General features: G+C 33.9%; 1 protein-coding gene across 1 annotated transcript in view; it reads right to left on the reverse strand.

Annotated features, from left to right (window-relative positions):
• KIAA1109 (KIAA1109 ortholog) overlaps window positions 1-19,834 on the reverse strand; it is a 219,682-nt gene that overhangs the window by 80,156 nt on the left and 119,692 nt on the right. The window contains exons 44-49 of the mRNA XM_021717738.1: window positions 17,934-18,109; window positions 12,277-12,983; window positions 11,604-11,849; window positions 8,898-8,991; window positions 6,846-6,896; window positions 1,026-1,232 (exon numbers count right to left, since the gene is read on the reverse strand). Of these exons, the coding sequence (XP_021573413.1) occupies window positions 1,026-1,232; window positions 6,846-6,896; window positions 8,898-8,991; window positions 11,604-11,849; window positions 12,277-12,983; window positions 17,934-18,109 (1,481 nt within the window). The remainder of the gene's footprint in view (window positions 1-1,025; window positions 1,233-6,845; window positions 6,897-8,897; window positions 8,992-11,603; window positions 11,850-12,276; window positions 12,984-17,933; window positions 18,110-19,834) is intronic.

A 19,834-nucleotide genomic window follows, 5' to 3' on the forward strand; every position in this document is an offset into this window, starting at 1 on the left:
CATTTATCTCATAGACCCTTTAACTACGTAGGTACTATTATTTCCACTCTGCAAATGAAGAAGGCACAGGAGAAAGTGTGAAACTAGGATTTGAACTCAATCAGTCTGACTCCAGGGTCTGATTTAACTACTATACTATACTAACAATACATTATAAAAAGAAAGGATTCTTTAGAGTATTTTAAAACTAACATTCATGTACAGATTCTAGATTCCATACTCCATTCACAGGAGAAGTATATTTAAATTTTTACTGCATAGTCAACTTTAGCCATGATTTCATATTACATCAGAATTAAAGATCTAGATAGAACAATTGAAACAAACCACTGTTTTAGGACACCATCAAAAAACTAATGTTTCCCAACTTTATAGGATGGAGAAAAGAAAACATTTTTTCTTATAAATATTTTTAAACATCCTGTCAATATAATTCTTTAACCTTTTGCATATAGTATTAGTTTTAGCTTTTGGAGACTAGGAATAAGGCTAGCAATGCAGACATATGAGCAAAGACTACTGACATAGAGAATAAAGGTTAATGGGCAAGGTTGAATTTATTGCCCTTATGTGGCACAGCCAAATGCTGCCTTAAATCATATACAATAATTTCAAATAGAGCAGCACAAAACCATACATGAGACATAAATGACCACTGCAATTTCTTAAACCTATGCAGTCATAAATTTCAATGAATTCAAAGTAAACAAAGCTTGATATAGTCCTTGAATTCACCAATTTGCCTTGTATTGGCACCTCTTAATAATACCCACAAACCTCTAGGATCTCTTAAGCTTTGTTTACACAACATGGAATCCTGACAACTGCATGTATGGCATAGTACTTTAATGATATCCAGTATGAGTCTCCCATAATCATGTGGGGCTACTCTCCGCCTACCCCACTGTCCATAATGGTCAATACTTAGAAGCCCTGCATCTTCCTCCAAACTTCTGTTAACACAGCAAAGAATACCCTGAGGTATTATATGGAGTCACAGAATGTGAACAAATAAGACAACTTACGCAGCAGAAGGCTGTCTGATGAGGTCTGAGATTTGCTTAGACAGTTGGTGAGAACTTCGAACCATCATGCTGTGTAAGGTGGCAGGGTGCTGAGGAATGTTAATGCTGATAGCTCCTACTTTGAACACAGCAGCATTGTTTGTCTTCAGTCCTCTCTGAGCACTGTAGAGGGCTTGGGACTTGGCAATACTACATTTCACTACCGTTCTATCAACAGAGAAAGAAAATCATTAAAATACTACCAAATAAAGAGAAATTTTGAAAAAATATTAAGAACAAGAAAAATACTTTTAAATACAAGGGGTCTTCAAAAAGTTATTGGAAAGTGTGTATTATGAGAAAAATATGAATTTCAAAATGTTTTTGCAGCAAAATAAACTCATACTAACTTGTGAAAACAACATTATTTAGTTTGAGTTATTAAAAAGGATATCAGTTTGAGAAGAGTTCCTATCAGAGCAATGTGAATTTTGCTAAAATTGAAGTAAGAGCAAGCATCAAATGTATGGTGAAGCTTGAAAGGTGAAATCACTGATGTTTTACAAAAAGTTTAGGGGCAAATGTCCCAAAGAAATCAGAAGTTTACAAATGAGTGACCCATTTTAAGAAGCGATGAGACAATGTTGAAGATGAAGCCCATAGCAGACTAAACATCAATTTGCAAAGAAAAAAATTTCTTGTCTGTGACCTAACTGAAGAGGAACTATGATTAACAGAACAACACCACAGACATCTCAACTGGCTCAGCTTACACAATCCTGCCTGAAAAATTAAAGTTGAGCCAACTTTCCACTCATTACTCCCAGATCAGCTGCAGACAGGAGTAGAGCTTTCAATGGAAATTTTAAGTAAGTGTGATCAAGATCCTGAAGGATTTCTTCTAAAAATTCTTTTTTTTTTTTTTTGAGTTGGAGTCTCACTCTGTCGCCCAGACTGGAGTGCAGTGGCCGCTCCCGGCCACCGCAGCCTCGACCTGCTGGGCTCCGGCGATCCTTCCGCCTCTCCTTCCGCCTCAGCCTTCCGAGTAGCCGGAACTACAGGCAAGCGCTACCATGCCCGGCTGATTTTTTTATTTATTGTAGAGATGAGGTCTCGCTGCCCAGGCGGATCTCGAACCTGCGGGCTCAGGCTCTTCTAAAAATTCTAACAGGAGGTGAAACATAGCTTTACCATGTCCTGAAGACAAAGAGCAAAGTAATGGCTACTGAGAGGTGGAAGTAGTCCCATCAAAGCAAAAGCAGACAGGTCAAAAGCAAAGGTCATGGCAATAGTTTTTTGGAATGCTCAAGGCATTTTGCTGATTGACTTTCTGGAGGGTCAAAGAATGAAACCATCTGCTTATTATTAGAGTGTTTGGCAAAAGTCAGTCAAAACTTTGTCTGAAAAATGCCCAGGCAAGTTTCACCAAGTCCTTCTCCATCACGATAATGCTCCTGCTTATTCCTCTCATCAAACAAGGGCAATTGTCCAAGTTTCAATGAAAAATCATTAAGTATCTACCTGACAATCCTATTTTGGCTCCTTCTGATTTCTTTTTGTTTCCTAATCTCAAAAAATCTTTAAAGGGCACCCATTTTTCTTCAGTTAATAATGTAAAAAAGACTGCACTGACATGGTTAAATTCCTAGGCCACTTAGTTTTTTAGGGATGTAATAAATAGCTGATATCATCACTTACAAAAATGTCTTGTATTTGATAGAGATTATGTTGAAAAAGAAAGTTTACATATTTAATTTTTATCGCTGAATTCCACTTTTTCATGACCTTTTTGAAGTCCCTTTGTAATCCAATGAACTAAAATGACTCACAATCTTTTGTTTAAATTATATATTAAAAAGTGTTATCTAAAAATATTAAAATACACTTACTTTACATTCTTTACTCTGAATAGTATTCTATTTCTTTAATAGGAAGAATTTATAGAAGATAAGTATGTGCTCACATATAAGTAAAAGCATGAATACTGACACATTATATTACACACACACACAAAATTCCATTTTTATTTTTTCTCCATTCAGAACTCATCTTTTCTTTCCCAACCTATTTTAGGAATCTGTACAACCACTAAGTGACAAGGCATTGAATTTGGACAGAAAAAAAAAATTCACTATACTTATTAAAATTTAATTAGTAAGTCAAAGAAATTATACTAACAATCATCTTACTATGCTAAAATAAACTGAGAGGAAGAAAAAACTGTAACTTGCATTTTTGGTTTTTATTTTCAATTTATATTTTCAATGAATGGCAAAGAAGTGACAGAAGTCTGATTCATAATGAGCAAGGCTACCATTCCTAGTTAAGAATTAGTGCACTTTACTGGTTCAGACATAAAACAATTCTTGGAAGATGATAAGCACTCACCAAACATGTGTGAAATGAAAGAGCAGAAAGAAGTAAAGCAGAAAAATGTCTCTCAATGCTACAACTGTGGAATTTCACAGAGAGTATATAATAGGATATGAATGTAGAAGCCATGATTAAGCAATCTTTGACATATAAAATGGAAAGACAATAAACTGCATGTACTACTAAGGGCCCAGATGGTAAAAAGACAGCTTCTATTATAAATGTTATCCTTCAAATGGGCAAAGCATTCTTGACAATAAATAGACATGGCAAAATAAACAAAATGCAAATTTCATATTAATCACATGTCAGTTTATATATACTAATCTCTGCTTAGGCTGCAGAAGCTTCACCAAGAATTTATTTATAGTCTCAAGGACTATTTACTTTTATTAGGATAAGCCTTGAGAAGCCTAACAGTTCTATCAGAGGTCTTGATTATTATTATTATTTTTTGAGTTGTGGAGTCTCACTCTGTTGCCCAGACTGGAGTGCAGTGGCCACTCCCGGCCACTGCAGCCTCGACCTGCTGGGCTCTGGCGATCCTTCCGTCTTAGCCTTCTGAGTAGCCGGAATTACAGACATGCACTACCACGCCCGGCTGATTTTTGATTTATTGTAGCGATGAGGTCTCGCCAAGTTGCCCAGGCGGGTATCGAACTCGTGGGATCAGGCAATCCACTCACCTCAGTTTCCCAAAGCGCGGGATTACAGGCTGAGCCACCAAGTCCGGCAGAGGTCTTAATTATTTACAAACAAAAAGAAATCCAGGTACTACATAAAATTTAGATTACTAGATGACTAAAGAACTATATTCCTTCTTCTATAACACACTATTTCTTAAAGAGGATCACTGGGCAGCTCGGGGTGAGGAGCAATCTATGGAATTGGTCTGTCAGCATGAAGGTAGGCTCTAGAATGCTACTTAATGAATTTAGAATCTTTTTTAACATTATAATAATTAAAATCACGTTTATCACCAATGATATTTCAAGTTCAGTTTCAACATGAGCCAGAACACACTTAGATGGTGCTGAGATGCAAATGGCTTTTTAGTTGTGAACAGCATCCATCTATTAAATATTACTAAACAAATATTGACAAATCTGTCTTGCTACCACGGCTGTAAAAAAATTCCATACCTATCCTGCTGTTTTTCCTTATAAACTGCAGATGTCTCCTAAATAATCCTTTTTGATTATATAAGCACATATGCAACACTGGACTCTCAATTATATGCCAAAGTCAGAATGGAAAGTTAATGGTTTGACAGTTCCTCTACTGCAGGTCCTACTGCAGCATAACATTCCCAGTGGAAACTGATAGTAAGGAGTTCTGGGACTATGTGCTCCCCAACTCCAGAGAGTCTATTCACACTACAGCCCATGTAGATGATGCCTGTCACTCTACTGATCAAACTGACCCAGAAGCCACAGAGGTCAAGCTGCACATGAGAAGGATGTTAAGAAAACCTAAACCGACAAATTAGTCTACAGGCTGCCAATATGCGTTACGTATTCATAATTTTATTGTAATTCTTGAAGGGAGTTGTCCTCTATTCTAGGCCATACAACTTATAGTGTATATATAAGATTTTTACACAAAAATAAGTGGTCAAAATCTCTCTAAGTTGATGACTACAAAAACTTGTAGCATGCTAGCTATGGTTGATACACATGAAAAGTTTATGACAGGTGACTAAGAGGATTAAATAATTCATTGACAGTGGTAGTCTACTTCATAAGGCTTCCCTAGATCCACTGAGAGCCTTAGTTACAATGACCACAGCGTAAAATCAGGCAAGAACCTTTTCTATTTTCTTTTACCTCCTGAGTCTAGGCAGAGGGTTTTCAAGGCAGGCCAGCTATTCTCATGCATACAAAAGGCTGAGTAAATGGTCTGGAGATGGCACTGAGGCTTCTACCTTTAGCTCCATGCCCCCTCCCCCCGACTTCACCATGCAGATCCCAAGCTTCAGAGGCAGGAAGAGTGAGATTAATTTAATCAATTAACCTATGCTGTCTGCCTCATTTTAATTTTGCCTAAAAATCTCTACAACAGGAGTGTGGAGTATTGTAATCACAGGCTACTTAGTCATCGACTAGTAAAAATCACTGTAATGATCCCATTTGGCAATTGTACCTTACATGTTTAACTCTCTGAAGAAGATACTCTAAAAGGGGAGGGAGTGGCTTCTAAGTGATATCGACACAGGGATCACCTCTCATTTTCTTACTGGAGCCTAATAAGTGCCTAGCACATCATATACAAACGAATAAATAACTATTGAGCAGCTGTGACCTTGAGCCAGTGAAAGAGCATTCCCTCTATTTTTTGTTATATATCTCAAGAACTCAGAGAAAAAAAGGAGAAACAGGGAATCTTCTGAAGTGGAATTAATTTTTTTATACCTGTTAAGATAACACTAATGTCAGAGAGTGGTTTTCAGAAAGCATTCAATTCTCTAACTTAATATTAGTGCATTTAATCTTTTTTTAGGACTTCTAGTGATGAAGTGACACAGATCACAGATAACCCCAATAAAAGTAATTTACTATTTTACTTTCATATATTGACAGACTTGATTTGACCCATTGTACTGATATGTTGTGGTAGTGAGCTATACTAACATGCTATATTTAAATATTCATCCCGAGTTTTTCACTATGAAAAATTAATGGTACTTAGCACTGGTTATTTCTTTGGACTTCGCAGCAACTTGGATGGATTTAGAGTCTATAATACTCAGTGATTCATCACAGAAACAAAGAACTGAGTACCACCATATATTCTCAATCATAAGCGGACCCTAAACATTTACCATAATACAGTAAGAAAGGGATTGGCAGTAGCTGAAAACTGCCAGGGGAAGGGGGGGGCACAAAATATTAATAAGGGTACCTGATCTCAAAACAGGCAAAGTAGGGACCAAAGGTAGGTTCAAACTTTACCTGTATGATGACCACTTGTATACCTAATCCTGAATTGTTCCCCACATCTTTAAGATATAATATACTAAAAATAAATAAATAGTAAAAGGCACAGATAAAATCTGTCATCTGGAATTATAAGGTTGAGATGTGCAGATGCTTTCTTGTTAGTGTTTTAATAATTATTTTTGCAATTAGTAAAAACTCTTATGAAAAGTAAACTTTTTAGTTTCTATTATCATATGAAAATTAACAAGTATTTGTGATCATAGAAATTTTAACCGTAATATGTCTGAAAAAGCACAAGCAACACACAACTAAGGGTTACAATCTGTCAATAACAACAAAACAGGGTATGAATTACCAAAAAAGGTAGCCCTTACCTGTGTTTCCCTTGAATACCAGTAAGTTCTCACCTATAAAAGGGTCTATTTCACAGCTACAAAACAATAGCTACATCTTTTCACAGCCACAAAGGTTTAAAACTATGCAATACTATATTAATCACAAAACCACAAAAAAGAATAATATGACATACAGAAACTCTTGTTTGGCTGTACTTGTTGGAGATGTAGGAAAATCCTCCAGTCTACAGATGAAGATTCAAGAGAAAGCAGGAAAACAAAAAGGAAGCAAATAAACATTCATGCACAAATTAGTTACAATATGACCAATCATCTGGAAAGTTTTTCTAATTTCCCACTCTTAAAATGTTCCTTCAAAGTGCCGTTTGAACTATGCTTTTCATTCCATTTCTCTTTCATTGCATTTGAAAACGAAATACCAAAGAATACATCCCCAAAATCTTAGCACTACAAGTTTGGCAGTGATTGATGAATAACTTTTATTTTCAAAGAAAACAGTTGAGGGATCCTTACTTGGGGGATAAAAGGTAAGAAATATCAACTGTATAATACTTTTTAAAAAATGTTTTATAAATGCCACGTTTTGCAAGTTTAGAGACTATTTGAATCACTTCTCTTAAGAGACAATAGGTAATGGAGATAAGAGATCCAAGAAGATAGAATAAATAAAACACATGGGCCATCTTAGGAAACTTACTTTCTGAATAGGTAATAGCCATGACATTCAGGTTCAGAGTCAATGAAGGAATCATAGAATCCATGGCAAGTGACGACTTTTTACAGATGCATCACAATAAGTTGAAAGGAGCATAAGCTCAGGCATCTCTTCTTCCCAATTATATGATTTTAAGTATTCTAGGAAAATATGTTGATCTTTCTAACCCTCAATTTATTGTTCTGTAAAGGGAAATAAAGCCCCCTCCAGCTTAGAGGATTGTGAAGAGGATTAAATAAATCTGGGTGAGGCTCCTGACCTACAGTAGGCATTTCAAAATATTGTAATTAACCTATATAATAATCTCCTTTCTCATATTTAATTTATGAGATAGATTTCATTTCTCACAACCACTGGAATTTCCTATTCTTGAAAAGACTGCTTAGAAAATGTGCCTGAACACTACACAGCTATTATAAAACATACAGTCTTTGTTTCTAGACTTACAGGTCCAAACTATTCCAGAAAGACTTAAACCTGAGAGGGTCCTTCAGGAATTCTTGAGAATGGGTTCTGGGGTTGCAGATTTATCTAAAACTCATTGCAAAAAAGCTATGACTTATTTATAAACATCCATTTCAGGAGATGTTCCCCAAGACAGCTATCACATCGTTCAAATTTTAAAAATGCTATAATTAGAGCAGTAAAATATCACCTTTCTAAGTAAATTTAAGACTAAGTTAATTTTTATAACACTGGATCAAATTTTCTATTTAGTCAGCATTTAGCATGGTGGATGTGTTTTAGGACAACAGTAGCACAACATTAACTAGGTATCATTAAGAAAGTGCAAATTCTCAAAATCTGACCAAAATCCATTTTTTAGTTATAGTTATATCCATCAAAAGAAAGTTAGAAATGAAGGCATACGCTACCAAGAATACGAAGCAAGTTAAATGGTTAAATGTATCAATAACACATTAGTGACTTGAATATCATTTATTAAGGTAATCATTCTAAGAGCAATTCTAAACAGATCTGAGAACAGAAGAATTTAATAGTAAGAGGGAAGAACAAAGAGTCAAAATAAAAGCATATGATATACTCACAGGGATTTCATAGGCTTTGTTGTTAAATTCATTAAATGCAAAAATGACAAGAGAAAGTTTTCAAACCCGGGGTCTCTATGAGTAATGTTTACTTTATTCAAAACTAAGAGAGACTATATTCTTTGTCTGTAATTTTGCTTTAATTAACTATCTGAATTGTGTGAACTAAAATTTACACTGTAATCAGTTTTCTTGTTAGATAATTTTATAATGTACTGGTGTTTTTAGGGGGTTAGAAACAGAAAGTAAAATCAATTTAAAAAACAAAAAAATTATTCTTCAAAAACATTGCATTTGGTGATGTTCTTAATGTCAGTCAATCTCAGTATCTGGGAACTCAGATTATGTATGTGTCTGAGCCTCAAAACACAACAGATATAGGTTCAACCAAAGAGTTTGAAAACTTTCTCTAAAACTATAACAAACAAGTATAAGAAACTAATAAACATCAACAAACTTACTGTATATTTGGTGTAATCCCCTCAAGCAGCACAATATTAACCCCACCAATATGAGCAGTGGCACATGTCTCAGTCATCTTTTGATGTAAAACATCTGAAATATGAGAAAAAAAAATTTGAACGTCTGAAAATAAATGCACTTCATATTAAAATTGCATTTTATTCATAATGTATTCAGTGGCAAAATATATAATATGTTCAACTATTTCAGAACTACCTTTTTTTATTTTTATTTTTTGTAAGTTGGAATCTCACTCTGTTGCCCAGCTGGAGAACAGTAGCACACTTATGGCCACCCCAGCATCGACCTGCTGGGCTCCAGCAATCCTTCCACCTCAGCCGTGCAAGTAGCTGGAACTACAGGCACGTACCACCATGTCTGACTAATTTTTTTATTTTATTGTGGGGATGAGGTCTTGTTAAGGTGCCTGGGCTAGTCTCAAAGCTGCGGGCTCAGGTAATCCACTCGCCTCGGCCTTCCAAAGTACTGGAAGCACCGAGCCACCAAGCCCAGCGTAGAACTACTTTTTAAAAAATTTCCTTATAGTTTTTTATTTCTTTGCAGTCATATATACATATATATTACATGCCAAAATTGGAATAATGCAAAATATATACTTTAATATGCCACTTAGGCATGAAATAGTATACTGGCATTAAATAGCCTAATGGTATTCTAAATCTCAGAAATAATACTTAGTGCAGAAAATTTGAACAATTCAAAAAAAAATTGGAAAAAGAAACCACATAAAGTAGCACTCTTGGTCCATGTAATTCCTGTGATTTTAGTGGGGGGCATAAATATTTTTATTGCTTGCAAAACCAAATAAAATCACACACACCATTTTTTCTACATTTCAAGTTAGGAATTTTTTCATATTAATAAATTTTATAATATAATTTTAATAGGTAAATTGTAAACTGTCATATGTCTGTAAAAATAACTTAACCAATTATTTAATGCCAAACATTTGGCTGCTTCTTTATGAAGACATATTTTCACACAATTCTGATTATTTCTTTTATTTAGGGTTGAAGACCTGGAATTGCCAAGTTAAAGGATAAATGTGATTTAATGACTACTGACACGCAGTCATAAAGAAGGCCAAATTTATGGACTTCACAGCAACTTGGATGGATTTAGAGTTGATCATACTTAGTGATGTATCACAGAAACAAAGAACTAAGTACCACATGTTCTCACTCATAAGTGGACCCCGAACCTTTACCACAATATTATAAGAAAGGGACTGGTAGTAGTGGGATACTGCCAGGGTGGCGGGGAGTGGAGGAGGGGAGATACAACATCAGTAAGGGTACCTGATCTCAAACCAGGCAAAGTGGGGACCAAATGGAGGCCCTTACTTTGCCCCTACGAAATCCACTTGTATACCCAATCCTGAATTATATCACACATCTTTAAAATATATAAGAAAAAAGACTACAGATAGAAACCATTAAATTATCCTTTGGGAAGGTTAAACCAATTTATATCCATTTAGAAGTAAATGAAAATGGCAATTTCCCTAATTCTCACCAAAAGTGGGTATGGTTATTCTCAATTTTTCAACATATGGAAAACTACCAACTTTTTTTTTAACCAGTGAGGTTGAACACATTTTTTGTCAACTTAGCCATCTGAACTTTTGGTATTCTTTATGTCCTTTGTGATATTTCTAAGGAGGCCTGATGTGTTTGTATTTTTCTTAGCAATTTATAATCCACCTAATTCCTTCAGAATTTTCTTTACTAGTACATAATTTTTTAATTTAAAATTAGTTTTTGAGTAAATAGTAAGTGTTCAGGGTACAAAACAAAACAGGTAAAGGGGTGCATATAATTAAAAGTAGGTTCAAAAGAACTTTCAATTAGACCTTAAGTACTTGGTAATCACAGGGTTAACAATAAAAACATGTAGAAGCTGAGTCATAATTTCCTTTTTCACATAATATAATCTGTCAGGTTATTTTTACAACCAGAAAGAAAAGACACTGTTATTATAGAGTCATTGCTGCAAGGGAATCCCTGCAAATCCACATTCATGCTACTGTTACCCACTGACACCGAGAAACACTTGTTTTTATTTTAGCGTCTTTGAAATTAGAATGCATTTTACAATAAATGCATCTGACCCTATCTGACAACATTATTTTCTTTCTTTGTGATACATGAAATAATGGTGCACCTTCACATTGATGGTCTCCCAGATCACATACCATCTACAATCATTCTCAAAATGAATGGTACACTGTCATTAATCTAGAAAAGTTTAGATCAACTAAAGGGATATCTTTTTATAGAGATAACAAAAATGAATACTGGATTATAAGATTTTCTATAACAATAACAGAGAAAAGCAAATTTTTCACAAATTTCACTGCTTTGGTAAAATTTTTAGGCATTAGAGACATCCTATTAGTTGATATTAAAGACAGTCCAAGAGTAATTGTCACTAGGAACTAGGTACATTAGCTAGATAGTTATGTGCCAAAATATTTTCATTAGATAACAAAACTGTCTCAACTCATTGACCATTAATTACATTCAAAGTTTTCAGTATTACTCTACCTCAGAATCTGGGAAGTCCCATTTTCTGAAGAAAAATTGCCAAGTAGGAATTTTGGAGACATGGCAATGGTTTTCTTCAGAAAAGTAGCACTTATTATTATGAATGTATAGCACTACAGTATTAGAAACTCATCATACCTTTCATTTTTTCCTTAAGAGTAAAACTGCCATGGATCCTCTTCAGCTCTGATTCCATTGTCAGTCCACCAATATCTGCCTCTAGATGTGTGCGGTTCACCATGCCAATCCCAAACACTATCAGAGTAACATACTGGGGTTCAGAAGTTACCAAGCTGCGTTTCCTCTGTGTTTTAGTCAAACTGTTGTTGTCTTGTTCATTCTCAAACACAACTTTACATGTTGGCTCTGTAGGGCTCCGGACTCCTTTAAAAGTAAACGTAAATATTTAGTTTTAGATATGAAAACCACAAAATGGAAGGTCATTACAAACATCATCTTACCTTTCTCTCTTCCACATTCCCTAACAGTCCTCTCTTATTCCCCAACAAAGTGATTTTAAAATGTTTCAACATTTTCCCAAGTTCCTACTGAAAATAAATAGTAGAGCTAGATATTTAAAATCAGGTCTGAATTCTTTAAGAACACACTGTATAAAGGCTAAAAAGGATGGAAAATATGGGGGCAGGATATCTAAATGTCATTACTATTTTCCCTCCTCAGTGATCGTCATTTTCTCTGCATTTCAGTTATCTGCTTACAACATTAGGACAACATGATGAACAATCTGCTGCTTTTTTAGTATTACTGTTATTCTAAACAAAAGTTTTAAAAACATAAAAATGTCTGTTACCTGCTGGCCCAAATGTTTCTGAAGATTTTTCCAATATTCCTGTCGGATCAGAGATAAGTGAATAAAAGTTAAGTAATTTATACATATTCTGCCAGCACTCAGCTGAAGGCTCACTTTGTTCTGACACTGTAATTGAATCAGAGTCATCCATATGGATAGTCATGTGATCTACCACATCTTTTGAACCTTTCCTAGACACTTTTGAAGTTCTTCTTTCAGATCTTCCTAATGAATTTTTGTTTCGAGATTCCTTTTTGTTATTCTCATTGTTGGTCCGTTTGTTCTTTGCATTATTGACTCTATTGCCACCGTTAAGACTTCCTCTAGAACTGCGGCTGAAGTCAGATGAACGAAAATCCCGATGTTTTCTGGTTTTGAAGGTAGGTGTTGGAGAAGCAGATCCAGCTGTGTATCTGCTAAGTTTAATATCAGTCTGAGTTGCTTTGATGTCATCTATCATTGTACTAAACTGATGAATAAGACGAACCAAAGCCATATCTACATGCTGGCTTATTGACTGACAAGAAATGGTGAAGTTGCAGTGAAAGGTATTATAATAACGCTTGCTGAGATCATGAAAAGAAAGGGCACTAGTGGAGTTCTGAGGGGTGCACACAGATTTTTCCATTACAACAGCACTGATGCTAAAGGTTTCCAACATTAATGCTGGTTTGAACTCAAGTGGAGGAAGATTCACATGGCCTTGCCTAAAAATGTAAAAAAAAAGACAAAGTTTTACTTTCTTTTTTCCAGAACTACATATCTTTATCAACTTATAAGCAAAATAATCTCCATGGTGAAATATAAATCTAAATAATTTCCAGTACAAGATGGTTTTCCTTAGGAATTATGTTGGAAGATAGGCCTTAAGTCTTCCTTCTTGATCTTATTGTAAACTGACTAAAAAGTCAAAATAGCTTTCTTATGTTAAGAAATTATTTCAGTGAAGTGATAAAACAATTTTTTTTTTTTTTTGCCATCTCATGGTCAAGCCCTATAGTATTGGAATTTGGAGTTAGATTAGGAGACTGCCTTAACTATTTACTCTCTCATAAGTATACATTTAATTTTTTCAAATTTAATATAATTTCATTTGTTATAAGAAAGGAAAGTCTCATGGCATACTTTGCCAAGTTGAAAGTGGAGAGTAAAAGCACTTGAAACAAAAACAAGAAGTACACACAAAAGATCCCCTAAAATCTTATATAAAAATTATTTTAGCAAATAATCCTACTTACCTAAAGATTTTCATGTAAGAATATTATAGTCAATTTTAACCCTTTGCACTCAGATGTCCCCTCTCAGGAGACATAAAGACATTGCTGGTGATTATACAGGACAAACTTATTCAAGTACAAATTTTTCAAAAACATATGTTTCCTTGAAGTTTTCCATTCAAAAACAATGAAAAGCCCATGTCCCATTTGAAATTTGTCAACGTTCTGATCAATCAGTAGAAAGGTGGTTTTCAGGAATCATGAGTACAGCCTTCTACATCGTCTTTGAACAATAGACTGGACAATAAATTACATTTTATTCATTTAGGAGGAAGAAAACGAGCTTGCATTGTCTGCTCAAATAGCAAAACACCAGGTGGGAGACATCAAACCAATTACTACTGCACAATATATATAACCTGCACTCCAAGTTGGTGACTGTTTCACGCATTACCATATGTTAGAAAAATATAAGATACAAAATTTTGATTTTTTTGGTCATAAATAAGTTCCTCAATGTACAAAATTCCATTATAAGCCAAATATCATTATAATAAAATAATTGGTTCCAACATTATACTATTTAATATGAAGTGATTTGTTTTCACTATTTTATTTAAAAAGTGTAGTCAAGTTGCTGGCAGGTGATTCTTGAGATGTCTCTGAGTGCAAAGGGTTAATATAGAAAGCCAAAAATGGCTCAAATATCCATAAGCCAATTACCAACAATAACAATAAAATTCAAGCATCAGAACTATAAAAGGTACTTTCCCCACTTTTTCCATGTATACTATGAATGTCTATGAATGTACAGCCATACAGGTCAAATTAAACATAGAAGTTTCTCTACTTAAAAAAAAAAAGCTGCTTTGATATTTTCAATTTAACTTAAGGAATTTACAAAGAAGAGTAATTCCTTAATGAACACTAGTATTCTTATTTAATAAGAAAAATGTCATATTGTAGTATAATTTATGTAAAAGAACAAACTCACAGGAAGCATATAATCACTGCTAAGTATGTTGTTAGAGAAGAAAAAACTGGATTTTGAGAATTAGGATAGGAGAGAGACAACTCAAAAGAGATTTAAATAATCCAGAACTGTAAAAGCAAGAATCTAAAATATGTAGGGTGACAAGAAAACCTTGAAGAGTGGAACTTCAAATAAATAAGAAGGAAAAAATGGGTAAATGATAAGCAGTCATTCAAGGCAAAAGCAGTCAAACAAGTAAAGACCTGACATGGGCATTATAAAGCCTAACTTACAATAAAAAGTTATATATATTTAGTAATATATTTATTAAGCCACAGCTACTTTCACTAGAGATATCAAAGAGATAAAAAAAAAACCAATATTTATGAGGACTTACTACATCTCAGACTCTAAGATAAATATTTTATAAACTGCCCTGGCTTTATAACCTAGTAGGAAAGTTATATATGTTTATATAATAAACTATACACCAGAAGTAATATGCAGTAATTAGCAAAATAAACAATGTGTTACAAAAACAAACAAAAAATCCAGGCAAGACTGAAAGTATGACTGTGGTGAAGACCTCTAAATAAATAAGATTTTATGGTGGAACTACAGATGATTGGAAAAATCAAAGCTAACCATGCATTAGTTACAAGAATGTGGAACACTCAGAGCTGGTGTGATAGTAGAAAAATTAAAGGTAATGTTAAGTTTGGCTAGACAAAAGGCAATTAACCTTAGGAAATCACTCAAAGAATCTATCTGGGAATACAAAGAGAGAAAGATAGTAAGATAAAGGTCTGGTCTGTAGCAGTTTATTACATGGCATTTACTAGGCCAATAAAGAGGCTGTAACTATAATCTAATTTTACTTATATTTCTACATAAACCTATGATATATAAATCAGATATAATTGAGTTTTATATAATCCAATTATACATATGATTTATGCAATGTATAAGGCTATATGTACATTTATATACAAATATACTTTATTTGTACTTATATGAGAGCTGGTTATTGAAAATAACAATACAAACTTAGCTCAGTTTAACCCTAAATAGGGACTGTATGTAGGTATTAATGTTTTGGGTCTTGATTTGATGGTTCCAACATAAAACAATTTAAGTTACTGTGGTTTGGTTAAATAACAACAGTTTCCCAAAAACACGATTCAAAAAAATTTTGTTTTGAATCAGAGTCTCACTCTGTCATCCAGGTTGAAGTACAGTAGCATAATCACAGCTCACTGTAGCCTCGACCTCCAAGAATCAAGCAATCCTTACCTCTCAGCCTTCCAAGTAGCTGGGACTACAGACATGCACTACCACACCCAGCTAATCTTTTTATTTTTTATTTTTTAGAGACGAAGTCTTACTATGTTGCCCAGTCTGGTCTCAAACTCCTAGGCTCAAGTGATCCTCTCACCTCAGCCTCCCAAAGTGCTGGGATTACAGGCGTGAGCTACTGTGCCCAGTGACTCAAACTTTTAACTAAAATTTCCTGTGAATAACTGCATAAAGTACAAACTTACTGTTAACTCTTCAGTCTACAAGCCACTACATAAACAAGTGTACATCATAATCATGGCCCAATCACACCACTTCTTTCAGTCTGTCAATGATAGTGATTGGCTAAAACACATTTGTTATTCAGTTCACCAAAGACAGCATAGTATGTAGTTAAGTTAGCTGTGTTGCTTCCTTGTCTCCCATTGATAAAACCTCATGAAAGTTTACAAAATGGAATAATCAAACAAGGGAACTGGACAACAAAGATGAAAATGCAGCAAACAAACAAACAAACAATGATAATACCTGTAGCAAAAAAAAAAAAAAAATCAATGGAATGAAAATCGAATTATAGGAAAAAATAACCGACCAAGTACATGTTGACACTTTCAATTTTCAAAGACTCTGACGTATGCAGCCAGAAAAACTCAGTGAAGGTAAGTTATTGACATAAAGAGAAAAGTGGCTCTAATAAAAAAGACGAAGGTCTCCCAAAGGAAGTGATTCTAATTTTTAAAAATGCATAATTTGAAAATAGTAAAACATTGAAAGTATAAAGGATAAAATGTTGAAAACTCAATTCATACTTTCAAAGGAGTATGACATTTTGCCAAAGCACACAAAAGATGCCTGCTATTTATAGTAAGTTATATCATAAGAAGGAGGAGGAAAGGACTATCCAAACTACCTTTTGATAAAGTTTTTACAAAGAAATTCAAGTTTCAAATGCTTTAAATTCCAATATGTTCAATAGTAGTTTTACTATTTTTAAAATTTCTCCATACATGTATAATAAACCAAGTTTTTCATGTTTTAACAAATATTTTCAAGGTCAAAAAAGTAATCTTTCCCACCAATTATTAAAATCACTTCACATAGTTTCCACTTGCAAGGTCACTGTTATGGTACTGTGAAAAGCAAGGATTTTAATAGAAAAAATAATGCAATCTTCATGTCCATATGTCATTAGAAAATCCTCAGATATTTTGTGGATATATGTACATTTATATATAAAAAATATTTAAAGTTGTGAAAGCTGGCTACTGCAAATAAAAATACAAGTTTAGCCTAGTTTACCCTAAATAGGGAGTGTATGCAGGCATTAATGTACACTAAAATAAATTTTAAGAAAGCTACATTTTTCTACACAAAATTCCATGGGATTTTAAAAAACTAATTCTGTTAAATTATTTAAGACTTTAACTAGGATACTGCAAGTGAAAAAATATATTTCACTTAGCTATATATTGGATACAAGCATTTCACTTTTATTTGGTACCACCTTGTAAAAGCATAAAAAAGAATGAAATAAAAAATGCTGCAAAAACATATTCTACCATTCTTACCTAATTAAGACTCATTCAAAGTAAAATTCCAAGTTCCTGAAAGACTACTCAAGTCCAATTAGTGGGTATATTACTGTCTATGTAAATAGCAGAGAAACTGAGGAACATGACAATAGTAGCAAAAGATGGTTCATAATTTTCATCATGCTACATTAGTATTCCTGTATATTTGTTTCTGATGGTTTTACACTTTCAATGTGACTTCTACCCTGTTTCTAATACAAAGTAACACCTGATACAAGTCAACTCAGAAAGGAAGTTAGGAATAAATTCTAAGTAAAATATGTAAAATCAAAATCCTTAAGACCATAAAAATTCCACCACTGCAACAGCCAAATAAATAAATGCTAAGTGTATACAGCAACATATATACTTCAGATGATTCTCACATATGTGCCAACATGATCTTTAAAAGGCAAAAAACATCATCATAATCTGTTGATAAAAGCAACCCGTTATTAATAAGAAAATGTGGCTACTACTTTTATTAAATGGTAATTATCTTCTCATTAATATATCAAAATTATTCTCATTAAGATTAGAAGCAAGACTAAAAAACAAATATAATTCTTGCATAACACTTTATATAGAAATGTAAGACACCTTCTCGTTTGTTTGCCTTTTCTCTCTTTGGCTGTGTCTGAATCCACAATATCTGCTCTGAGGCAGTCCAAAGTCCCTGAAAATGAAAGGTGTTCTCCAAAGTACATTCGGTAGCATAGTGGCATTGTATCCTGTGACTGGATCCCTGTATGACTCAGAAGAGGTTTGAAAACAACCTAAAAGACATAAACATTCATATTAGCTTAATTTACAGTTATCATTTACTGTAGAAATTATATAGAGAAAAATTGTAGCTTTTTAAAATCCTACCATAGTACATATTATTACCATAGCATGAAACGAAAAACAGTCTTATACCACTGGTTCTAATTTTACTTAAAACAATATATTTACTTAAAATACTCATCTTCAAATTAATCATAAGGTCAAAGATTCTTTGACCCTGCCTGAGTGTCTTAAAACACAAGGAAAATAAAATTACAAATTAGTTTAAATCATTCTATCTCTTGCTTTTAAAAAGGCATGAATATCAACTATTTCCATAAAATAAAATAGAAAACTGACATACTAGGTTCATAAAGTGATTTATCAACTTTTGATAGTATAAAACATTTGTAATGTTATATTATGAATATCTGACTCTCTTGAAATGGTATCACTTAGTTATAACATCTAACATTTATTTTCTGACAGAGAACTTCCTTTACGTTTTAAGTATCATGCATGTTTATGGAAACACATTACTCTGGCTAAATCTCCAGTTAACTGAAGTTCACAGTTACTGAGAGAGAACCCGAACAGAAGAAACTGCAAGTGTTCAATGCCAGAGCACTACTATTACTCTGACTACTCACTCTCTGCTGCATGGTTCCTTTTCCTCCTTCTAAAACCGAAATATAGGTGCTATCCACTGCTTCCCTCAGCCTCCTTCTAACTCTTTCACTGTACATTCTCCCTTCGTGTCTTTTCCTGAAGCTTAAAAATCCCTGTCTAAATGAACAAGTGTTATTTAAGCAATGAGACCCAAGTCCATATTTTCCATTGTCCTAAGTCACTTCAATTTTTTGTGCTTAGGAAGACAGGCCACTCTCATGAAAGTCTGAAGGCCTAGAATGAGAGAATTCAAACAATTTTATTCCAGACTGGAATCCTAGGGAGAAATTTTCTCTCACTTGCATACTTATGTGGCATACTGTTTCTTGAGTTTACTCTTTAAGGTTGGCTTTTTCATCCCAATGGAAAAATTCTTCCTCTTCAAAGCTTAAACCATTCAACATCTTTCCTAACCTTTGTAATTGATTTATGACTCCTGGATAATCCTCCATACCTACTAGGGACTTTGGTTGCAGCTTTCTTCTTTTTCTTTTCTATCCCAATTTAGCATCCTGAATGACTTCAATGGCCATGCAGATGACTCAAACCAGTACTTTAGTCACAAAGTTATATCACTTCCTTGTCTCCCACAACAACCTTGGCTTAAAATCTACTTCAGCAATTTCCTAGACTCCATATTACATTTCTTCACCTCAGTTTTCTTACTATGTCTGCTTTGGATCAATGCTCTTCTACTCCTATAACTGAACTGCTAAGGACAGTAAGATTAAATTATATAATGACATTCAATGGTACTTCAACGCTTGCCTAAACCCTTAACTAGATCTTCAACACTATTTGGCAATCATTATGGGGGTCTATGGTCCATGATGAGCTCTCAGTCCCATTCACTCCAACCTTTACACATGTCTACATCACCTTACACAACTTTTTTATTGTATTATTTACAATAATAAAAAATTATTTATTATTTATTGCTGGATTTTAAAGTTATATGCAAAATAGTGTAGTTATCTCTAAAAATGTGTACTAAATGATAATAAATACAATGAGCTTATTATAGAGGCCTAAACAAAAAGTGTTTCTTTTTCTACTCTTTATTTTTT

This window comes from Carlito syrichta, unplaced genomic scaffold, assembly GCF_000164805.1.
Source record: "Carlito syrichta isolate Samal-C Ts95f unplaced genomic scaffold, Tarsius_syrichta-2.0.1 Scaffold310650, whole genome shotgun sequence".
NCBI classification, from domain to species: Eukaryota; Metazoa; Chordata; class Mammalia; order Primates; family Tarsiidae; genus Carlito; species Carlito syrichta.